Consider the following 22,907-nt stretch of genomic DNA (forward strand, 5'->3'; position numbering starts at 1 on the left):
CCTCTAAGCAGAGTCCATAGCATTCAAATCTGCTTTTATCAGTGTTCTTTCATTTGTTTTCAATTCAATGTTTTGCTACACAGACACAATTTTCCAAATGGGGAGCATGATACTGGAACGATGAGAAGAGGGGTAGGTTAGTAATGGAAAGGAAGACTGAAAACAAGTGACTTGATGGGAAAACGTAAGTTTTCCTGGCAGGTGGGATGTGTGTGTTATTTAGAACTACAGGTTTTAAGACCTGTATGAGAGACCTGCTCCTAGACTCTTATTTGGGAGCTACACACACTCAGCATATCTCTACCATTCTTCTTAAAAATCTGCTAACATATCCTCTTCCTGCAAATGTTTGGCTTTATCACATCTCCACTGTCTTTAAATTAAAAAAATGTACATTTAAATGCAAGACCTGGGAAAAGGAAACAACTGTTAAGACACTATAATAGCAAGTTTAATCAGGAAATAGATTATACTATCTTTAGAGTTGGTGGCTGATAAAAGTCATCTAATAACCATTTCCCTACGTAGCCAGCCGCAATAAGGTTTCATGGTGAATCTGCATACAATAAATCACTGTAATTAACCCTCAGATAAGAGTTATCACACTGTTTGAAGTTGCTACATTTCCTGTGGGATTATGTCAAAATCAATCCAGAGCATGATAGTACCTGCATGTTAAATCTGCATGCAAACATCAGGATGCTATGGAACCAAAACCTTATCTCACCTGTTCAAAGTGTTATTTCAAAAACCCACATATGTCACTAAGGCAGAGAACCTACAGCCAATCCTAGCTCCATGACACATATATCTATACAGCAACACATTTGTCACATTCACACTTTACATATTTAGGCATACATCTAAGAGTAATTGGAAATTGACCTATAACCATCCACTGGCACAGGCTACTTAACTACTATTTCGGCTTCTTATATTCATAAATTATCTCAAAGTCTAAGGCTATTTAGAGTATAGGCAAGCTATTGCATAGCTTTTCAGGACAAACGTGAACTGAATTTAAAAATAAATAAATAAATAAATAAATAAAATTTGTTTGTGGGAGATCTGGTTTCACTTTGATTTTGTGAACTGAACTAAAAAATGTCCAACATTAATTTTCTATGCTGGATAAATCAATAGTTTTTCAAATTGTCAAAGTATTTGAACTGAAATTCGTTTTTTGAAGAGGAGGGGGGCAGGGAATAAAGCATACCTAATGTAGTTTACATTTTATATTTTAAAAACTCGGCTTGCAACAATTTGCAACTTAGCTTGCCAATTATTTCTATTGGAAAACTTGTAAATATTTTTAAGAGATGGCAAATCAATACAAACACTTCCTTAAACTGTTTAAATTTTAAAGGCACTAAAGAGCTGTGCAATTACATTATATATGCATGCATTATTCCCAATGATAGCCACCTGAAAAACATTACTTACACCTTTGGGGCTGCCAATTTTTACTGGTATTCTATCCCCTGAATTGAATCCAGGCTAATTTATTTAGCTTCCGCTGAAATCAATGGAACAAGCCAATTAATGACTAACCTGACCAACTGATTTCAATGTAACCTGCAATCAGTAACTTGGTTTGGATACGACCCATTCATTGTTATGAATGGATAAGGTTGCAGCAAGACCACTGCTGGATCAGATCAAAGGCCCAACTAGTACAGCAACCAGTTCTCATTGTGGCCAGCCTCTGGGAAGCTTGCAAGCAGGACTGGAGGGCAGCTGCACACTTGTGATTCCTAGAAACAGGTATTCAGAGGAAGTATAGGAAACATGGTTGTCATGGCTAGTAGACATTGCTAGCCTTATCTTCCATGTATCTGTCTAATTCCCTTTTAAATTCATCTAAGCTGGTAGCTATCATCACATGGGAGGGAATTACCTTGTTTAACTATGCATTGTGTAGAGAAGTACTCCGGCATAATCCTATGAAACAATGAGTTTTCTGAAATGGGTTATTTTCTGTATGAAAGCACAGCAGTGGGAAAGTTTGTGGGACATTTCCACTCCATTATCACTGGCTAGGGGAAAAGGTCATGTCTTATATAACACTGTCCGGAATTCCAGCTGGTGGGTGATAGTGATCTTGCACGTGCTTTTCCCACCTATGTATTAAGAATCAGTGCTCCAAAATTAAATGTATTCAGATATGCTCATAATTTAGATGCTCCCCAACTGTGAATTTTAAAAGAGGTGCATTATGCAGGGCAAAGAGTTCCCCCTCTAAAAGCTGCAAGGAGCCACAAGCCAGACCTCTGGCACCTGTGCCTTTATAATGCAAGCATCTGCAGAAATGTGCTTGCATATTAAAACATTTGCCTTCTGCACACACACACACACAAAATTATGTATGGCAGAGCAGCCAAAAAGCAGCATGAATTCACAACAGTTCTCTTGAATGTTACAGTGAGTTTGTGTGCTGCGTTGGAACGGGAGACCAACCACACAAAGTAAGGAAGGAGATACCTTTTGAGGAGCAAATCTCTGTAGAGAATTGTGCAAACCTGCAAGCTTCCTGACAGCTATTTGCAAAGCTTGGATGATCTGACCACCCAAAATTGATCATCTACTTCTCCAGATCATCTATTTCTCCAACCACTTAGCATCTCTTTCCTACCTCCGCCATCCCAGACATCTCCAGTGACCCAAACAGCTAGCCAAGAGCTACATGTAATAATTTTGATTGTTTGCAAAATCTGAAAGCTGCTACCGTTGAATCTAAGTGCAGGAAACTGTGTAAGCAAGGCACGGAAACCATGAACACTATCTCAGAACCTCAGAGGCTGTACAAAATTCCTTTGTCTTAAGATAAAGCTACTACTTTATTTCGTTTTCTTACGTTCCTAACCCACCTTTCTTCCACTAAGGAGCACAAGGTGGCATGCATGCAGTTCCAAGGTCCTCCACCCAGGCACTGACCAGGCCCAAACCAGTTTCACTCCACTGTGGTGGTCTAAGCAAATTTTGCTAGAGGCACATTTCAGAACCACCTTTCAGCTTTACAAGTGAGAAAGCAAAACAGAGAGCAGCATTCCACCACCAACAGTTTCATCAGTAACAGATAGCTACCTTATTGTCACCTTTCAGATGCTTGTCCTCTACAAGAAGCTTTCGTTCTCGCTGGAAACATTATGCCTACCTGAAACATCATCCATCCTGGGCACACCTGAACCAACACTGGACTGCTCGCTCTCACCTTCTGAGGATCTACACAGCTCTGCCCCACCTCTCTGACAGCTCTCATTTTCCACCTACTGTCACCTCTTCTGCTGGTCCTGGCACAACCGGGTTTTCATGGCTTCTCCTCAGCTTCCGTTTCCTGTGTGCCAAGAGCCCTCCCTCTCCTTCAAGTCCCTCAAAACTCACTTCATGTGGATCGTTATCCGTCACTAATCTCAGCTCCGGCGCTATCTGCTGCCACTCACGCGCCTAATTATATCGAAGATAAAACACAAACATGGAAACAGAAAGAGACAAGTTATCATAAACGTCTCTCCACCAGAAGACTCCCGTGCACACATCTTTCATAATACCTCATATCCCTCCCTCAATAATATCTGCCTCCAAACTCAACAGTTTAAATCTTTTTTCTAAATAAGAACATAACCTGCAAAATCTATGCAGTTAATTCACTTTGCCGCGCCCACCAGTCATGGTTTGGGGCCAACCAAAGTCAGAAAATCAACAGTACCCCAATGCTAGAAAACTATTGGAAGAATAATATTTTCTTCTGCAAAATTAATACAAATGTATTACAACTTCTACATTAAGTGACACAGAGAGAGAAATTTTACTAACGCATAGTATTTTTGTTAATTGGTGGCTTATATATCTATGTGCATATTGTTGTATCACTCCTGTAGTTGCTCTCAATCAAATGCAAGAAAAATTCTGAGATTGAAATGAGAGAAAATAGGTGAGGAATCTAAAAGTGAATACTGAAATGCATAAGCATGCAGTTTTAAAAGCTCAGACACTACACCCAACCAAGTTTGCTCTAAAAAAAACCCCATTTCTGTTGGATACATACATATTGTTGGACACAAATGTATCTAGTGGTGGTACATTTGCCATTTCATTTCCATATTGCAACTAAATGATATGAAGCTGCAAGTTCAAAATAGTAGACAGAAAAGTAGTATTTTTGACAACATAGCAAAAACAAAATTTTGCTGCGTTTATCTATCTGAAATGCTCCATCACAAAATGATTTGAAAGGAATTCTGTCCAACTTCTCCTGCTGGTTTTCTTTTATACAAGTTTCACGCTGTTGGGCCACATCCTAATCATTTAAAAGCCCTACTCCTTCAATAACTTTTTTGCTAAGGCTAGTTGCACCCTGCATTATTTTACAATATAGGCTTACTTCACGTTCAAAATTTCCCACAGCTCTATGATGATAACACATTACACATAAACAACATTTTTATTGACGGTGGTTCTACCACTGTGCAGATCACACGTGCATCTAAGATGGAGCACATTCTCAAGAACAGAAAGCCTTGTTTTGACCACACGTTTCGACAGCCAATTTTTCAAAAACTAAAAGTGGCTATTTTCCTGCGTTACGCATTGGGGGCCCATACAATTGTACCACACCGGTTTGCCAAGACAGTGGTTCACAACCTACAACCGCGGAATGCATCCAACATTACATTGCACAGATGCACGTGAAATACAAGGAGCTATTATTTTGACATCCCGTGATGTTCAAGAGATGTTTGAACTAGGGAACATTTTCAGAATCCTGCCTCAAAATGGGTGCTGCTCAACTCTGACCTCATCGGCCTGCTCAGTGCTGCTGCCTCTACCACCATTCGCTCTGCTGGTTTGGGTGAACTTCTCCCAGAGAAACAGCGGCACTTTTGGATGGAAGCCAAGTAAGCTTCAATCTTTTTGTGGGAAAGTGCAGTATTATACTCCTAAAAACACAAGACCTGACACCAACATCAAGCGCTTCACTGCGGGGAATCTAAGATGAGACCCGTCCACTGAAGAGGGGGTGAGTGACTAGTGGGGGCAACATCTAAGCTATTCCCAATATGGAGATGCAGTACAGTTGCTCCTCAAATTTCATCTAAAATGAAATTTGAAGGCTTCTCCACAGACAAAACAGATCAGGAATGCCCTGAGAATCCAAGAGACTTTTGCTAAGTGTTAACAAAATTTCTCAGAGGCACTCTTCACACTTCTAAATAGCCATAAAGTTTTGCTTAAGGGAGAACTCAAAGAACTTGTAAGTGGTTCCTTACATATGAGAAAGACTTGGGGGAGACTGCACATCATCATGACTCATTCTGTGCTAAGTCGAGCCAATGCTGATGAAACGGAAGTCCCTGCATCAGGACTGCTGGCAAACATTTGACAATCCTGTGCTGTTATGCTTAAGGGACCCCATTCTGCAGAGAAAGCATAGGTGAGAGGTATGAACCCTCTAGCTTTCTCCTCTTTTTTTAGCATGCATTAAAAAACACTGTGTCTGAAAGACACCTGGAAATTCCTTCTTTGCCCACTTTAGGTTTGCAGTTTGGCTGCATGGACATCATTCCATTAATCACGTCAGAGCAAAAAGTCAGTTGTACTCAAAAAATGGGCGATGACGAACCGTGTTTAACTTTCTGCTTGTTACAAAGACATATTTTATTGGAAAGCTCAGCCCGATACAGTGGTGCCTCGCAAGAAGAAATTAATTCGTTCTGCGAGTTTTTTCATCTTGCGAATTTTTCGTCTTGCGAAGCACGGTTTCCCATAGGAATGCATTGAAAACAAACTTGCAAGATGTTTCCGTCTTGCGAAGCAAGCCCATAGGGAAATTCGTCTTGCGAAGCAACTCAAAAAACCAAAAACCCTTTCGTCTTGCGAGTTTTTCGTCTTGCGAGGCATTCGTCTTGCGAGGTACCACTGTAGTTGGTTTTAAACAAAGTGAAATTCTGCTTCAGAAACAAAATGAATCTAGCTTTGCTCATCTTAAAAATGCCACCAAGAAAATACTAACCAATAATAAAAATTAAAAACCCCAGAATATAAACTCTGAATCGTTCTCTCTACCCTTCTCAAGGAAGACTGGTCCTTATTTTCCAAGCAATGTCTACTCAGATGTTGTGTATCTACTGCTGTAGCTATGCAATTGAGCAGGCAAAATTTCCACTTTCCTGGGGAAATATTCCACAGTGTCTTGAAGGCCCACATTAAAAAACAACAACCCAGTTCATTCTTAGTGTACTGCCTAAGTTCAAAACCTAGATACAAAGATAAAAAGCTGCCTCATGTCAAGTCATATCATTTATCTATCTGGCACAATTTTTATTTACTCTGATTGGCAGCTGCTCTTACAGGTCTCAAACAGAGGTCTTTCTTTACCTGCACAGTTATGATCTTTTAACTGGGCATTACAGGGAAAGAAAAGGGACTGCTCTATACCAGTGGGCTACAGCTAATCTAAACCTTGTTGTACTATTGAATGCCTGTGTAGACCTTCTGGTGCAGGCAGTGCTTGGCAAACTGTAGTTCTACATAGGTAAGCAAAACTTCAATAACCACAACTAGAACATATCCTAGTGTCTACATCTGCCATGACAGGCAACAGAAATCCAAGGAGAGCAAAGAAGGAGAAATATATTGTGCGGATACTGTATCTGCGGACCAATGTCATGCACACTTCTAAACCAAGCAACAAATCAGATCCTCTTCAGGATTAGTATTCCCTAGCAATCTCCAAGCAAAAGTGGCAGGCTGGAAGGCTTATGCTCCTTCCTTGACTCTTCTAGATGAAGAATTCTAGGTAGAACCATGGCAGAGATTTCTTCCCCATGTGACAGCTATATGTGAGAACCATCTGCCTGCTGAAAATGCCAGGCATAAGCAAGGGGAACCAAATGCCAGAAATTGCTTAGCAAGAAACAATGGCCTTCCACATGAAAACTGGGAACTTTTTTTAAGGCACACAATGGCAAGTAAGGAAAGAACCCTTCTAATCAAAATGCTAAATTTTAAGGATCGCCTGATGTTAACCACCTTGCAGATTTCGACCAGAGTGGTTAATAGTTGGTTAGTGGGATAACATAGTTTCCTCACTTTCCACCTGTGGATGGCAAACAAGTAAATGGAAATACAGACTCTGAAGGGTCTGATCACTGTGGATAGATGAATAAAGAGTGAAGGGGTGTGATTTATATTTTCCACAATTGGATTTATACCGCTTAGAAGCTGCTTTGGCCATTAAGCAGTATACGAATAAATAATATGTAGTGATAATCTAACATGGATGTTCACTTACCTGACCTTTGGCATCTTCTGGCATAGATTTTACATGCATTCGTTTAAGACACCGAATCACTCCATCGTAAAACTGTACAGTAAAGGTTCCTAGAAAAAGAATGATATGGAGATAGGGAAGTAAAATTTAAGCTGCATATTAGCACACCACCTCAGAGATGCCACATGGTGCTATACCAAAACTAAAGGTAAAAGGTAAAGGACCCCTGGACGGTTAAGTCCAGTCAAAGCTGACTATGGGGTTGTGACGCTCATCTCGCTTTCAGACCAAGGGAGCCACGTTTGTCCACATATAGCTTTCCAGGTCATGAGGCCAGAAGGACTGAACTGCTTCTGGCGCAACGGGACACCATGACAGAAGCTAGAGTGCATGGAAATGCCATTTACCTTCCCGCCACAGCGGTACCTATTTATCTACAGTACTTGCACTGGTATGCTTTTGAACTGCTAGGTTGGCAGAAGCTGGGACAAAGCAACGGGAGCTCACCCTGTTACGGGGATTTGAACCGCCAACCTTCTAATCAGCAAGCCCAAGAGGCTCAGTGGTTTAGACCACAGTTCCACCCACATCCATCATATGCCAAAACTACAGCAGCATTTAACAGGCAAGATCAGCGATGAAATGAAATTTCAATTACCAAAATCACAACAGCATTAAACAGGGAAGATCAGCAATGAAATGACATTTGGGAGAAGGAAGCCATGGTTTAACTGTCTTTGGGATAAGCAAACCATGGTTTAGCATTGTGCATGAACCAGTTGTGACAAATCCAGAGTTGTGAATTCTTGAACTTTTCAGACATGCAACCCAAATAAGATTTGCAGAGTGCAATCACAAATTACCTGGATTTTACATTCATTCATGTAAAAAGATGAAAGCACATTTCTTTTATTTGGATTCTGTTCTTAAATTCATTACAAATTTGGGGCCAGCGACTGCTAACAACAGTCACCTTCCATAAAGGGTGGGAAGGATTAACCAAAGACGCACTCCATTTTCTGACTAAGTCCAATTGCTGCATGTATATATGGGGTGGAAATAATGTCTGCCAATGAATACTGGATGTAGTGACTTCAAGCAAAAACGAAACAAAGCACTTGTGGGAGTGGAACAGTAGACCAGATAAACTTTTGGTTCAAGCCAGTAGGCTAAGTTATACATACCTTCTTTGTTAATTGCTTCAATCTTTGCAGGATAATATCGACAGTCTGTCCAACGAGCTAGAACCTCTTCTCCAGGTTGAAAATCCTGTTTTAAAGGGTTTAAGAAAATAGTGTTTTAACATGACTGCAAATGTATTCAATGCTAGCACATAGAGAACTTAAATATCTGAACAAACTATATGAAAGATCTACTTATTTCTCTGCTTTCCATGAAAGCGTGTTTATTATTATGACCCAAGACTTCCATATGAAGATATTCTCATAAGGGGAGAAATAAACACTTACAATAAATTCATCATCATCTTTCAGACCCTCTTTCCTCAGCGATGGCCGTTCAAGGGGTCGCAACCGATTGCTGTCCCAATAAATCCATTCATCGTAACGATGACTCCAGCGCTCAAAGTGGACAAGCATCTTCCCCTCTTCATAGTCTATCTTCTCAATGCGTGAAGGATACCTTCAAGAAACAACACAAAAGATGCTGTTTTGGCAGGTTATAACCTCTGTATTTCAACGGACTAAAGACTCATAGGCCTGTTTGGCTGCGCATATCGTTTTCCATATGAATGGTTAAGAGAGTTCAGGCTGAAACTGCAGTAATTCAAAATGGAAGGCATCATACGTCATACATCCCGGATCTACACAACCAGTTGCACCCCCATGAAATGCATCCAACACAAATACTACTGGTAGTATAAATATTCAGAACATTTTTGTACAACCACAAAGTTTCTGAAATTACAGGTAGAAATATGCACTAATTAGCTATTTGGGTTAGCTCTGTTAATGGTCGCAGGACAAATACAGCCTATCCCTATCTCTTTTATTTCTCCACCCCAAAGAACTATCCAACTAAATTAAGCATGAACACAGCCAGGGTAGCTGTAACACTGATGACTGCAATAGCTAAACATGTGTAGCCCATACAAAGCACAATCCTAACCATGTCTACTCAGAAGTCAGTCCTGTTTTATTCAATGGGATTTGCTCTCAGGTAAGTGGGGTTAGGACTATAGCTGTAGTCTCGTAAATATGGCCATGGCTTGAATCAGAGATTCACAATACAGTGCTAACAGTGGGGAAATGCTACAATGGTTCAGTGGCGTTATTAAGCCATATCAATGGATCTTTCCACTCTGCCCTCACTCACTGTAAATGAATACACTTGTACCTCGGAAGTTGAACAGAATCCGTTCCAGAAGTCCATTGGAATTCCAAAACGTTCAGAAACCAAGGCGTGGCTTCCGATTGGGTGCAGGAAGCCGCTAAAGCCCCATTGGACATTCGGGTTCCAAAGAACGTTCGCAAACTGGAACACTCACTTCCGTTTTTGCGGCATTTGGGAGCCAAAACGTTCGATTTGCAAGGCATTCATTAACGAAGGTACGACTGTACTTCAATTAAGCATAATGGTGGCTAGCCGTGATGGTTATGTGGTACCTCCACAGACGGAGGCAGTATGCCTCTGTACAGGCACCTGTTGGTGGGAATCACTAGCTGGAAGAGTGCAGTTATACTCAGTGTCTGATTAAGGGCTTCTGATAGGTATCTGGTTGGCCACTGTGAGAACAGGATGCTGAACTAAATGGACCTTAAATCTGATCCAACAGGACTGTTCTTAGGTAGTTTCCCATTACATGAGAACTGGGAAAATATAGTTACCAGGTTCAGCACCTGGCCCTAAAACCAATTCCAAACTCTGATTTCAGACCCTGATTTGTCAAAAGCTAGTAGCCATAGTTTACCAGTTCAGACGTAACAGAAAACTAAGCTTAATTTACCCAATTACCGTATTTTTCGCTCTATAACACGCACCTGACCATAACACGCACATCGTTTTTAGAGGAGGAAAACAAGGAAAAAAATTCTGAATGAAACAGTGGATGTATCATTTTTGTGCTTCATGCTGTGGCCACAGACATGTGATCTGATGGTGAATTTGGGGTAGCTCAATGCAAAGATCCTGAGGATCCATGTGGATCCATGCTTTTTAACCACATTTTTGCACCATTGCAGCCCCAGGCAACAGTGGGTGTGTGATTTTTGGGGGGCAGGCTGCTATGTGATCTGATGGTGAATTTGGGGTGGCCCAATCCAAAGATCCTGAGGATCCATGTGGATCCATGCTTTTTAACCACGTTTTTGCACCATTGCAGCCCCAGGCAACAGTGGGTGTGTGATTTTTGGGGGGCAGGCTGCTATGTGATCTGATGGTGAATTTGGGGTGGCCCAATCCAAAGATCCTGAGGATCCATGTGGATCCATGCTTTTTAACTACATTTTAAGTGGGGAGGGAAGGAAAAACACAGAAGGGAAAAGGAGCACGCGAGCGGTGTGCAGAGAAGCAGCTGGCTAAGAATGCAGGAGAGGGATTTAACTGGAGGGAGGAAAGAAAGGCAAAAGTTTCCCCAAACCGAAGCCAGCTCTCTCTCTCCTGCATGTTTTCTGGCTGCCTGCGAGGAGCACGGAGAGGAATTAGAAGGAAAGACCTCTGCTTTCCCCTCTGCTTGCCTGGAGGGGAGGGGATTTGCCTGCTCTTTGTTCCGTTTGAGCAAACACAGCAATGAAACACAAGCGAGTGGGCAGTAAGACCCTGAGGCAGAATGCAGGAAAGCAGCAACTTCCTCTTTTCAGGTTTCCCTCTCCGACGCAACGCACGATTTGATTTTTGCTGATTTTTGTTCCTGCACTCCCCTAATCGGCTCCAGGGACCCCCCCACATTCGCTCAATAACACGCACAGACATTTCCCCTTCCTTTTTAGGAGAAAAAATCTGCGTGTAATAGAGAGAAAAATACGGTAGGTATACAGTGCACTAAGAAAGGAGGATGGAAGGCGACGTAGGAAAACAAGAGTGCAGGGTAGAAAGTTCATTTACATTTCAGCTTAATAAGCTGTATGTATGTACATAAAAAAGGAGCCACAGCATAGAATGCCGTTAAAAAAACAAACACGCTTGGCAATAGATGGAAACAGAAATGTTGCAATAGTATTGTGGAAGATTAACCTTGCTAAACAACCATGCTGTCTAGAAAGCATTAACATTTTAAGTAAAAATATGTGGTTCAATGGTTTTACAGCAGTATTTTTCAGTGGAGTGGGTTCAAACTTTTAGCTGCTAATTAGCAGATGAACATGGACGTGTGAACCAGCCCTGTGTATCTTAGGGAATTATGCAAATTCTACTTTTTTGCCTATGCAAACTTTTAGAATTACACAAAGATGTGCTAATATTTCCATAAAGCATTTCTTAAGATACTACTTTCTGAAAAAAATTAATCACAGGTGCAAAAAACCCTGAAGCAGAACATCCCTGACAATAAAAAGGAGTTTCTCAATGATGTCTTGAAACATACATATATTTGAGTAATCTCCTTCCATATCCATCATGTACGTAGAACTAAAGACTAAAGTTCCTTAGTTTTAAGGAAATCTTTTATACTTGCAAAACATCTGATGCAACATAGCATCAATATCAAAGGTAGTGAGTGCAAAACCTTTACTTTTTGTTAGTAAGAATGTTTTACAAATGTGTGTGAAATGTGCCTGCTACTGTTCCACAAGATATTGCCTAAAGTGGTTTACAACCTACTGAACATCAGCAGCAATAAACAATACAGACAATGCAATTCAAACCGTAACCAACAATTACAAATATCAATATTTATCAGCAGCAGCAGCAGCCAGAAAAACATGTCATTAATTCAACACATACTATCAAGAAATCTCAAGCTAAAACAAGAATAAACCAATATAAATATATATATCAAATGAAAACTAATCAGGAGACAGAGAAAAACCCATGGAATCAATCCCATACACACTGACCAGGGAGTAAGTCCCACTGAAGTGTATGGGGCTTTTTTCTGAGTAAACATGTACAGGGCTGTGGTGTAATACAGAACTAAAATACAGCACAAACAAGATCATATAGAAATTTATTTCACTAAGGAGGCTATATCAAGGGGGGAGGTGGCTTCCTTCAAACCACAACATGCATAGCCCCTTGATATTCCTTCGTCTCTCTCCCAACACCCTTTCAAGGCAACAGCATATCAGACTCCATGGCAGATGGAGAGAGGACAGGTGAAAAGGCTCAGCCTCTTTAGGTTACTCAGACTTCCTCCCCTAACTACCACCACCCCAGCATTTTAGGTTGCCTATTGAGATGTATGCATGCTGTAGTTAGGATTCTTCTGAGCTATCAAATTAGCAAGGATGGAAAAAGACAAAGCAACTAAGATGTCATTTTGTAAAGATGAAGTTGTATGTCAGGATTTGTGCACAACTGTCACTGCCCCACAAGACTTTTACTAGTCAACGTGCCAACACACCCAAATGTTAACTCTATGTGGCTTGCAAATGGAAGAAAATGAATTAAGTTTATCTTCCTGGCTACTCTGTGCTGAATCTTACAAACCATAAGCAATCAGGAGAGTAGCTATAAGCCTATCTTTATGTAAGACTGAATACAAGACTTTACACTATAGAACATTTCAGTTGTGCCTTCTTAAATTTTACAGTAAGCCAATTATTTATTTACTATCTTCCTTTAACAGTTATTTATTCAGACAACCACCCTTCTAGTGCATAAATCATTTTATCCCTTTTACAGGTGGGGTAAACTAAGCACTACAACAATCTTGGCCAGAAAAAGTTACAACCAAACTGCGTCCTAACTTACCACAATTTAGAGATCCAGGAATCAGGTAAACAAATATATTAAATAAATGATAACAAGCACACCCTGCCTCAACATCTAGCCATCCCAATTCCCTAACATGGCATAGACTTCAATAACTCCCTGCTCCGTGTACAAATGCCATTCAATCTTACTAGACCTCATTCATTTAAACTAAAAAAAAACCCAACAACCCTCCATACTGCCAGTCAGATGCTGGAATATCTTGAGAAGCTATTTTTTTGCTGTTGAAAATCCGCCCCCCACGGCCTAAAAATACTTAACAAACCAACTATATCCTACACATAGCTCCACCTGTGCATCCGAAGGGGCTGTTTTTTCACTCATCTTGTTAACATATTCAATGGATGAGTGGGCACAGATACACAGCTTGGGGAATTTCTTTCATATATGTGGTTAATGAATATCCAAGTAAATAAATAAATAATATTGGGTCTAATAACACTTCTTCACTGGAATTATGTAGAATAGAAGTAAATAATGTGATGCCCTCCAGAGCCTGTTGGACTATAAATCATTCTAGACCAGGGGTCGGCAACCTAAGGCCCATGGGTCACAAGCGGCCCATGGGGGTCGTTTAACTGGCCCATGGACTCCTGCCGCCCGCTCCCGTGCACTGCGCTAAACCGGCATGGAGCAGAGTGGGGAATGCCTTCCGCGACACTGGCTGGCTTCCCATTGGCTGCAGGAAGCTCCTGCAGCCAATGGGAAGCTGTGCACACCTCCTCCGCGCCAGAAGGAGTGCTGGAAATAGCGTCTGCGCATGAGTGCATGCACACGCACACACTCTGGCCCACCGTGGCTTCTGCGGGATCGTGAACCAGCCGAAGCCTCAAAATCTTTGCTGACCCCTGTTCTAGACCAATGGTCAGGCTGGCTGGGCTGACAGGAGCTGTAGTTCAACAACATTTTGGGACACAGTGAGAATCCAGAATTATGTTACCTTTCCCCTTGTCCTTCACTTATTCCCAAAGACAGGGCAGGGCTTTCATGTATCAACAGTGTCCCATCCATTTCATCAACAACTTTATTTATGCATGTACTGTATGAGCCTTGCTACACTTTGTCTTCTTGCCATCAAGAGGGAGCTAGTGGCTGGAGTTTGGGGTAGCACTGCATTAAGGATGTGCTTCTCCTTAATGATAATAATAATAATTTATTTATACCCTGCCCAACTGGCTGGGTTTCTCCAGCCACTCTGGGCGGCTTACAACATATCTAAAGACATAATAAAAACATCAGTCCTTAAAAAGTCCCCTAAACAGGGCTGCCTTCAGATGTCTTCTAAAAGTCAGATATTTGTTTATTTCTTTGACATCTGAAGGGAGGCCGTTCCAAAGGGAGGGCGCCACTACTGAGAAGGCCCTCTGTAATTTCGCTTCTTGCAGTGAGGGAACCAGCAGATGACCCTTGGAGGAGGACCTCAGTGTCCAGGCTGAGCGATGGGGGTGGAGATGCTCCTTCAGGTATACTGGGCCAAGGCCATTTAGGACTTTAAAGGTCAGCACCAACACTATGAATTGTGCTTAGAAATATACTGGGAACCAGTGAAGATCCTTTAGGACCGGTGTTATATGGTCCCGGCGGTGACTCCCAGTCACCAGTCTAGCTGCCACATTCTGGATTAATTGCAGTTTCCAAGTCACCTTCAAAGGTAGCCCCTCGTAGAGCACATTACAGGAGTCCAAGCAGGAGATAACCAGGGCATGCACCACTCTGGCAAGACAGTCTGCGGGCATGTAGGGTACCAGATGGAGCTGGCAGACAGCTGCCCTGAACACAGAATTGACCTGCACCTCCATCGACAGCTGTGAGTCCAAAATGACTCAAATGGCTGTGCACCTGGTTCTTTGGGGCATGGTTACCCCGTTCAGGACCAGGGAGTCCCCACCACCCGCCAGCCCCCTGTCCCCCAAGAACAGTACAGTGGTGCCTCGCAAGACGAAATTAATTCGTTCCGCAAGTCTCTTCGTCTTGCGAGTTTTTCGTCTTGCGATGCACGGTTTCCCATAGGAATGCATTGAAAATCAATTAATGCGTTCCTAGGGAAACCGCCTTCAGACCAGGTCCGGGGACAGTCTGTCCCCCGACCTCTTCTGAAGGCTGGGGGGGGGGCGAAAGTCTTTGCTCCCCCCGCCTGCATTCAAAAGCCCTCCGGGACAGCGGAGAAACGCGCTGCGTTTCTCCGCTCTCCCGGGAAGGCAGGCAGGGGGGAGCAAAGACTTTTGCCCCCCATTGGCCTTCAGAAGAGGTCCAGGACCTCTTCTGAAGGCTGGCGGGGGGCGAAAGTCTTTGCTCCCCCCCCCCTGCCTTCAAAAGCTGTCCGCCCAGGCTTCGAGGACCTCTCCGCAAGCAGCGGCAGCGCTGCCGCTGCTTGCGAAGAGATGTCGGCATGTCGAAGCCTGGGTGCGCTGAGATCAGCGTGCCCAGGCTTCGCGGCCCCGCCGCCCGGCATCGGGGCAGGGTCCCGATGGCGGGCGGCGGGGGGAGGCGTTCCCGCCCGCCGCTGGGCATCGGGGCATGGTCCCGATGGCGGGCGGCGGGGGGAGGCGTTCCCGCCCGCCCCCGGCATCGGGGCATGGTCCCGATGGCGGGCGGCGGGGGGAGGCGTTCCCGCCCCACCACCCAGCATCGGGGCATGGTCCCGATGGCGGGCGGCGGGGGGAGGCGTTCCCGCCCCACCGCCCGGCATCGGGGCATGGTCCCAATGGCGGGCGGCGGGGGGAGGCGTTCCCGCCCCACCGCCCGGCATCGGGGCATGGTCCCTATGGCGGGCGGCGGGGGGAGGCGTTCCCGCCCGTCCACCGGCATCGGGGCATGGTCCCGATGGCGGGCGGCGGGGGGAGGCGTTCCCGCCCGCCGCCCGGCATCGGGGCATGGTCCGGGGCTTTTAAATTGCCCCGGAACAGCGGAGAAGTCCCCCGCTGTCCCGGGGCTTTTTAAAATGCTGGCGGGCGACAGCGGAGGCTTCGCTCCCGCACGCCAGCATTTTAAGATTGCCCCGGGACAGCGGAGAAGTCCCTCGCTGTCCCGGGGCTTTTTAAAATGCTGGCGGGTGACAGCGGAGGCTTCGCTCCCGCACGCCAGCATTTTAAGATTGCCCCGGGACAGCGGAGAAGTCCCCCGCTGTCCCGGGGCTTTTTAAAATGCTGGCGGGCGACAGCGGAGGCGCTTCCCCGCTGTCCCGGAGATTTCCCTATGGGCTTTCGTCTTGCGAAGCAAGCCCATAGGGAACTTCGTCTTGCGAAGCGCCTCCAAAACGGAAAACCCTTTCGTCTAGCGGGCTTTCCGTCTTGCGAGGCGTTCGTCTTGCGGGGTACCACTGTACTTCTGTCTTGTCAGGATTCAACCTCAATCTGTTACCCACCATCCATCTGCCAACCACTTCCAGACACTCACACAGGACCTTTAGTGTCCTCGCTGGTTCTGATTTGAAGGAAAGATAGAGCTAGGTATCATCTGCATACTGGTGGACACCCAGCCCAAACCCCTTAATGATCTCTCCCAGCAGCTTCATGTAGATGTTAAAAGGCATGGGGGAGAGGACGGAGCCCTAAGGCAACCCACAAGTGAGAGCCCAGGGGTCCAAACACTCATCCCAAACATCACTTTCTGGACACTGCATAACAGTGCCCCCAGCTCCTCTAGACAGTTCAAAAGGATGTCACGGTCAACGGTATCAAAGGCCACTGAGAGATCCAGCAGAACTAGGAAACAGCTTACACCTGTGACCCTAACCCGCCAGAGATCATCGACCAGGACGACCAAGGCAGTTTCAGTCCCATGATAAGGCCTGAATCCCGACTGGAAGGGATCCAAATGGTCCGCATCCTCCAGGCGTGCCAGGAGTTTTTCAACGACCACCCGCTCAATCACCTTGCCCAAGGATGGAAAATTTGAGAATGGTTGATAGCTGACCATATTGACCAGGTCCAAATATGTTTTTTTAAGAAGCGGTTTAATAACTACCTCTTTCAGCAGGTCTGGGAAGGCTCATAGTTTTAATCACAGTATGGATCGACTCACGAACAGACCTTGGGAATGGATTCTGTACGTGAGCAGAGGTTCCACTGTACTGTTTCCACAATTTTTTTCCAAGATCAGAAAGTATGTATACCTCCAGAGAATCTGATGGTGTTTAAAGTAGTAAATTTTGAGAAAACAAAAGCAAGAGGCTTTGGGCATAGGAGCTTCCATTCACCTGATATGTGAGAAAACCAGATTTTTTTTCTTGGAAGCAATATGTAGATATCTATTCAAGATATTAACAGCACAGTATTAATCATATCTACTCAAAAGTAAATCCTATTGAATTCACTGGGATCTACTTCTAGCTAAGTGAAGTTAGGATAGCAACCTTAGTAAATAAGCAAGGATTTATTTTAACTGAATTGTTTTACGTTAATGTTTCCTTTTTAAACAAAATGTGCTATGTGGATTATAATCAAAGAAAAACAAACTGTAAAGATAAAAGAGGCACCAAAAAGAACTGGCTCCTAGTCTAAGAATCGCAAATCCAACACTGGGCTTATCAGTTTTAATTTCATAGCAAAGTAAATTCAATCCCAACATTTTGTGACACCCCCCCCCCTTTTTTTTTTTTTTTTACACAGTAGTAACTTTAGTGGGCTACCCAGCAAACTCTTTCCCCTCTCATTCACAAGGTAGGGTAGAGGCACCTTTTCATGCCAGCTCCATTATACATCTCACAAAGCTGTAGCTTTAACAATGGAACAAATCTTTTTGAAATGGACTGTAGAGGATGGGGGAGTACTTCTGTGATGATACGCAAAGAGAAAAAGGTAGAAACTTCCATCTGTCTAAGAATTTTAAAATGACACCGATCATAACCTAAAGCATAAAATTAGAACAGTAAAATATGCACAGCAAGGGAAAATTGACTGTCCCTAGAAGATCCTTCGACAGGAAAGCGTATGAGAAATCTATCCAAAATTATTTATGGCCATGGGTCCTTTCCTACCGAAAAGCGCTCATGTCCAACAGATTTACTTTTAGTAGGATCTTCAACACAATAACCCTCTACTCTACAGAAACACTTCAAATTAACTGTGCAACATAGGCATGTCCAAAGTCCGTTTCGGGGGCCTAATCCGGCCCCTGTGACAGTATATGTCCTGGGGTAAAATCCTAAAAAAAGCTCAATGGCCCTCACGCATGTTCAGTTCATCAAATCTGGCCCCCTTTGTTTGGGCACCCCTGGTATAACAGCTACATTCCAGCCTGATGTACTGAGCTAGATGGCATGTCCTAGATGGCGTGTCCACACATGCAAGGCAGAATCCAATATTGCATGGCTGGACTTCTGTTTGTGCAAGAGAACTCCTTCCCCCTGGAGTCCTACACATGCCTCCAAAATCTAACCCTGAGGGTCCCCCTCAACTCTCCAAAGTAATTTTAAGGATGTGTGGAGGTATGCAGGGGAAAGGAGAGGAAGATGAAGTCCTGTTGCATGAGCAGACATCCTTTCCACTCGTGCGTGGACAGCCATGAACACAACCTGCAGTAGAAAAACATAGTATCCAAGACTGGTGATGTGAGCAGGCAAGCTAGAAAAGCATAAAGGTACCCCTGACCGTTAGGTCCAGTCGCGGACGACTCTGGGGTTGCGGCGCTCATCTCGCTTTACTGGCTGAGGGAGCCGGTGTTTGACAGTTTTCCGGGTCATGTGGCTGGCATGACTAAGCTGCTTCTGGTGAACCAGAGCACCGCATGGAAACGCCGTTGACCTTCCCGCCGGAGTGGTACCTATCTATCTACTTGCACTTTGACATGCTTTCAAACTGCTAGGTGGGCAGGAGCTGGGACCGAACAACGGGAGCTCACCCCGTCGTGGGGATTCGAACCGCTGACCTTCTGATCGGCAAGCCCTGGGCTCTGTGGCTTAGAAAAGCATAGAAAGGTGCAAATGGGAGGGGAAAGCAGAGCCTTTGCAAGGCATTTAAATAATTTGGAAGGGCCTGATGTGGTTCACAACTTGCAAGCTGAGGTACAAAACTCTATAAACAAATCCCTCATGGTCGACATGCCATGCCAACTAGGAGCTGTGTATTAATCTATCACAAAATTGAAACAAATGGAAATCTTGAGTATCTAGAGGTCTATGGTAGCTCTCTGCAAAGGATAAGCAAATATGTAGTATGCTATTTGTTTCTCAATGCAATGGCAGAAATTACTAAAGGCAAGGGGGTGAACTGTTCAGGAAGCGTTATCATTCCCACTTTGTTTCAAAAGGGTAAACACACCAACATATTTAGTTTTTTGGAAAATTTATAAGACACCCATCGGCATAAAACTCGCAGCTCCATGTACTTTTTAGAACAGCAAAAACTAAGCAAAAACTATAAAATCAATATGAAACTGCAAAAGCATCAACTACAATCAATATAATCCATCAGAAACCATAAAACAACCACAATACTTCTTTGAGTGCCTGGGAAATTAAAAGGCTTCAAACGGGTGCAAAAAAATAAATAAAATAAAATAAAGCAAACTGGGCAACAGGTAAGATGCCTGGCGAAGGCACTCAATCTACGAGATGCCACCTGCCCAGGCATATTTCTGCATTAGAACTCTATAACTAAGAAGTTCCACATATTTCATAAAGGTAAACTCTCATGAGTGCATAATAACCAACTTTATTTCATATATCTCTTACTTGTGTCACTTCAAAGCATTATGTTCTTACTCCCCGCAAAAGTCACTTCGCTCTATGTCAGGGAATTAAATGCATCTCAAGAATTTTCAGATAGAGAACACAGTGATCTTGCAGCTTAATTCTGAAGTAATCCAAGGGACATTCCTGGGATCACATAGATTTTCTTTACTACTTTACCTTGTGATGCAAGTGGCTGCAATTAGCCATAGGTTTTTACGACACTTTCTATAAAACTGTCGCTCCTGATTCACTATATTACCACAGATAATTAACAAAATGTGGTTACTTCTAAAGTCACACGGGGAGATGGAGAACAGGAATTTGCCTAATACAAAGTCAGGCCACTGCTCCATCTAGCCTGGCATTGTCCTTGGTGACTGGGGCAAAATTTCCAGGGTTTCAGAGAGCAGTCTCTCCCAGCCCTCTCTGGAAATGTCAGGGATTGAACCTGCGAGGTGCTGTACCACTGAGCTTCAACCTTGTGGATAGGAAGAGGAGAAAAGACGAGGCGTCATCCAAGTGACTTGGGCCTCCCAAGAATACGGCAGTCCAAGGGATGCACATCAGTAATGGTTTATAAAAAACCAAAATAGCCCTCTTCGGGCATCGTTCAACAGAGCCAACCTGCTAAGAAAGGGAGCACACCAGCTCTCCCCCATTGCCCTCTTACTTGGGAGGGTGAAGCTCTGAAGCAGGGAGATAGCTTCCCACTAATCCCCCCACATATATTAGAACACTGGAAACAGTGATGGGCCATACCTACCATGCTTGTTTCCCCGACTGCACGCCCCCTGCCCCCGATGTTCATGTAGCACTGAAGAAAAAATCTAAAGGGCTAGTATCCAACATATATGTAAGAAGATTTTATTAAAGACCTCTGTTTCCATACTCAACCCTACGAAAATCAACAAATCCTTTATACTCTACAAATAAGGAAAGTCCTGCAAACCAGACCTTTCCTGCTGCTTAGTTCCAATATCTGATCTATTTAATTTCTGCCAATTTACAGCCACAGCTATTTTATTGCACTGTGTTTTTATTAATGTTGGGGGGTTTTTTGTACACTGCCTCAACAATGTTATGAGAAGCTATGTTAAAAGTATCTTAATAAATAAACAAACAACCCCCTCCTAAAGGCAGAAAGGGAAGGAAATTTGTCAGGGGTTGAGGACACATTCCAAAGTCTCAGGGCAATCATTGTGGTTGACCTCAACTAATACACTGAAGTAGAACCTGATCTGAAGACTGCAGATGGCACAGAGAAACAAAATATCTGGGTTGTGAGCTTCAGGCTGTCTAGTTTTAACAGTTAAAACCAGGACTACAAATTGGGCTAGGAAACAAGCAGAAAGCCAGTGCAACTGGTACAGCTCAGGCTGAACAACCACTCATCTCCCATACTTCATTAGGAGACAGACAGCATTATGATTCACCAGCTGTAGTTTCCAAGTTATTTTCACAAATTGTCCCGGAACTTTAACAACTCTTTTTGGAAGAAGTGACTATATTTTAAGTTAGTTTATGAACAAGGAATGAAAATGCATATAAATGAAAACAGAAGTTCAAGGCACATCCATCATGCATCGCGTGTAAAATAGTTTCTGATCTAAACCAGGCACCATTATCAACTTCCATACCATTTTTGTAGGTAATCAAGTGCTTCCAAACGAGCACCAATCTCAAATGTGATCCCAGGACGATTTGGAGGCTTTCTGCTCATCTTGACAGCTTCTACTCCTCTCTCCTCTTAGCTGTAGAAACAAAAATAAATAAAAGCTGTTACTGCCACAGAAAATATTGTTTAAGGTGATATTCCTGTATTTGTCCTTTAGACAGTTGGGTCGCAGTCAAAAAAGCAGCAAATCAAACACTAAAAGCATAATCTTATGCATGTTTACTCAAATGTCCAGATGAAGATAACGAGGCTTACACCAAGGTGAGTGGGTGACAGATTGCAGTCTTAACCCAAAAACTGTAGCACTGATTAGTTCCTAAAGTCTGCTGGCTAGTAATAGTGCAATCATGTAATGCTCACTTAACTAGTGTATTTCTTAAAGCAGGAAACCATGAGTTTACACTATGGTGTTATTATCTTTATTAATTCAAAAAACTGAATGCAGAACACAAACCTCGCCTGCTTAGGGGGCCTCAGAACTGATAGATGTCACTCTCCAATGCTTGCTATCTACTGCATATACAATCCCATACACATTAAACCAGCTTGCCACAGAAAGGGTTCCCGTGGCAGAAGGTTGCACTTAACTCAACAGAACGTGCAAAAGTTGAAATGTATGTGTCTCTAAGCAAAATCTTTCACTGAACTGTTACTGTGTCAAGGACTTAGGTGGAATGGTGCAAGCACTCAGAAGGTATCTGAGTCCTCCGAGTCCACCACAGGGGATCCTGTAGGAACTTGGATTCAGAGGGTCCAGCAGAACCGTCAGCAGAATCCAGTTTTCCTGAGAACCCAAACTACACTATGCATTACCTAAGGAGTCATGGAAATCAGTGATCTCCAGGTCCCAGTTGATACTAAGGGCAAAGACTTCTAGACACAAGGAACATAGGAAGTTGTCTTATACCAAGCCAGAAATTTGCTCAATCTAGTTCACTATTGTATATATGGGCAGTAGCTATCTAAGGTTTCAGAGATGGAGCGGGAGTCAGGAATCGAACCTGGAACTTTCTGCATGCAAGAAAAATATATTAACACTGAGCCATAATCCTTGTCCTCAAAAAAGAAAAGACTACAGCCCCACTCTTTATTGAATGTAACTTTCTCGCCCTTGCCTTGGCCTAAGCACTACAACAAGTAAAGCCACAGTCCCTACCAACTTGAACTTAAGTCCCAAATGTGCTTTACAAAAAATCAGTGTATGTTTATAAATTAGCCCATATTTCAGACAATGGCTTTCTACCTATGTCAATTTGTGCAAAAATCATCCAAGCTAGAAAGGAAACTCCACTGTTAAAAACGCTCTTTAAGGATAAGTGGCAATGCATGCTTTAATTTTTTTAATAGAGATCCTCTTTCTAATAAACAACCCTTCCTTGTTTTATTCTGCTCAGTTTTTA

General features: G+C 43.3%; 1 protein-coding gene across 4 annotated transcripts in view; it reads right to left on the reverse strand.

The window, feature by feature from the left end:
- PHF20L1 (PHD finger protein 20 like 1) overlaps nt 1–22,907 on the reverse strand; it is a 65,719-nt gene that overhangs the window by 41,364 nt on the left and 1,448 nt on the right. For 2 of the 4 annotated variants that reach the window (XM_028736124.2, XM_028736119.2), the window contains exons 2-6: nt 21,470–21,583; nt 8,740–8,911; nt 8,455–8,539; nt 7,292–7,380; nt 3,382–3,444 (exon numbers count right to left, since the gene is read on the reverse strand). In XM_028736124.2, coding sequence (XP_028591957.2) covers nt 3,382–3,444; nt 7,292–7,380; nt 8,455–8,539; nt 8,740–8,911; nt 21,470–21,552 — 492 coding nt within the window. In that variant the 5' untranslated portion in view covers nt 21,553–21,583. Of the gene's footprint in view, nt 1–3,381; nt 3,445–7,291; nt 7,381–8,454; nt 8,540–8,739; nt 8,936–21,469; nt 21,584–22,907 lie in introns of those variants that run through there. The other 2 variants (XM_028736122.2, XM_028736121.2) reach the window with 2 other exon arrangements.

The sequence above is a fragment of the Podarcis muralis genome, chromosome 8 (genome assembly GCF_964188315.1).
Source record: "Podarcis muralis chromosome 8, rPodMur119.hap1.1, whole genome shotgun sequence".
Lineage (NCBI taxonomy): Eukaryota > Metazoa > Chordata > Lepidosauria > Squamata > Lacertidae > Podarcis > Podarcis muralis.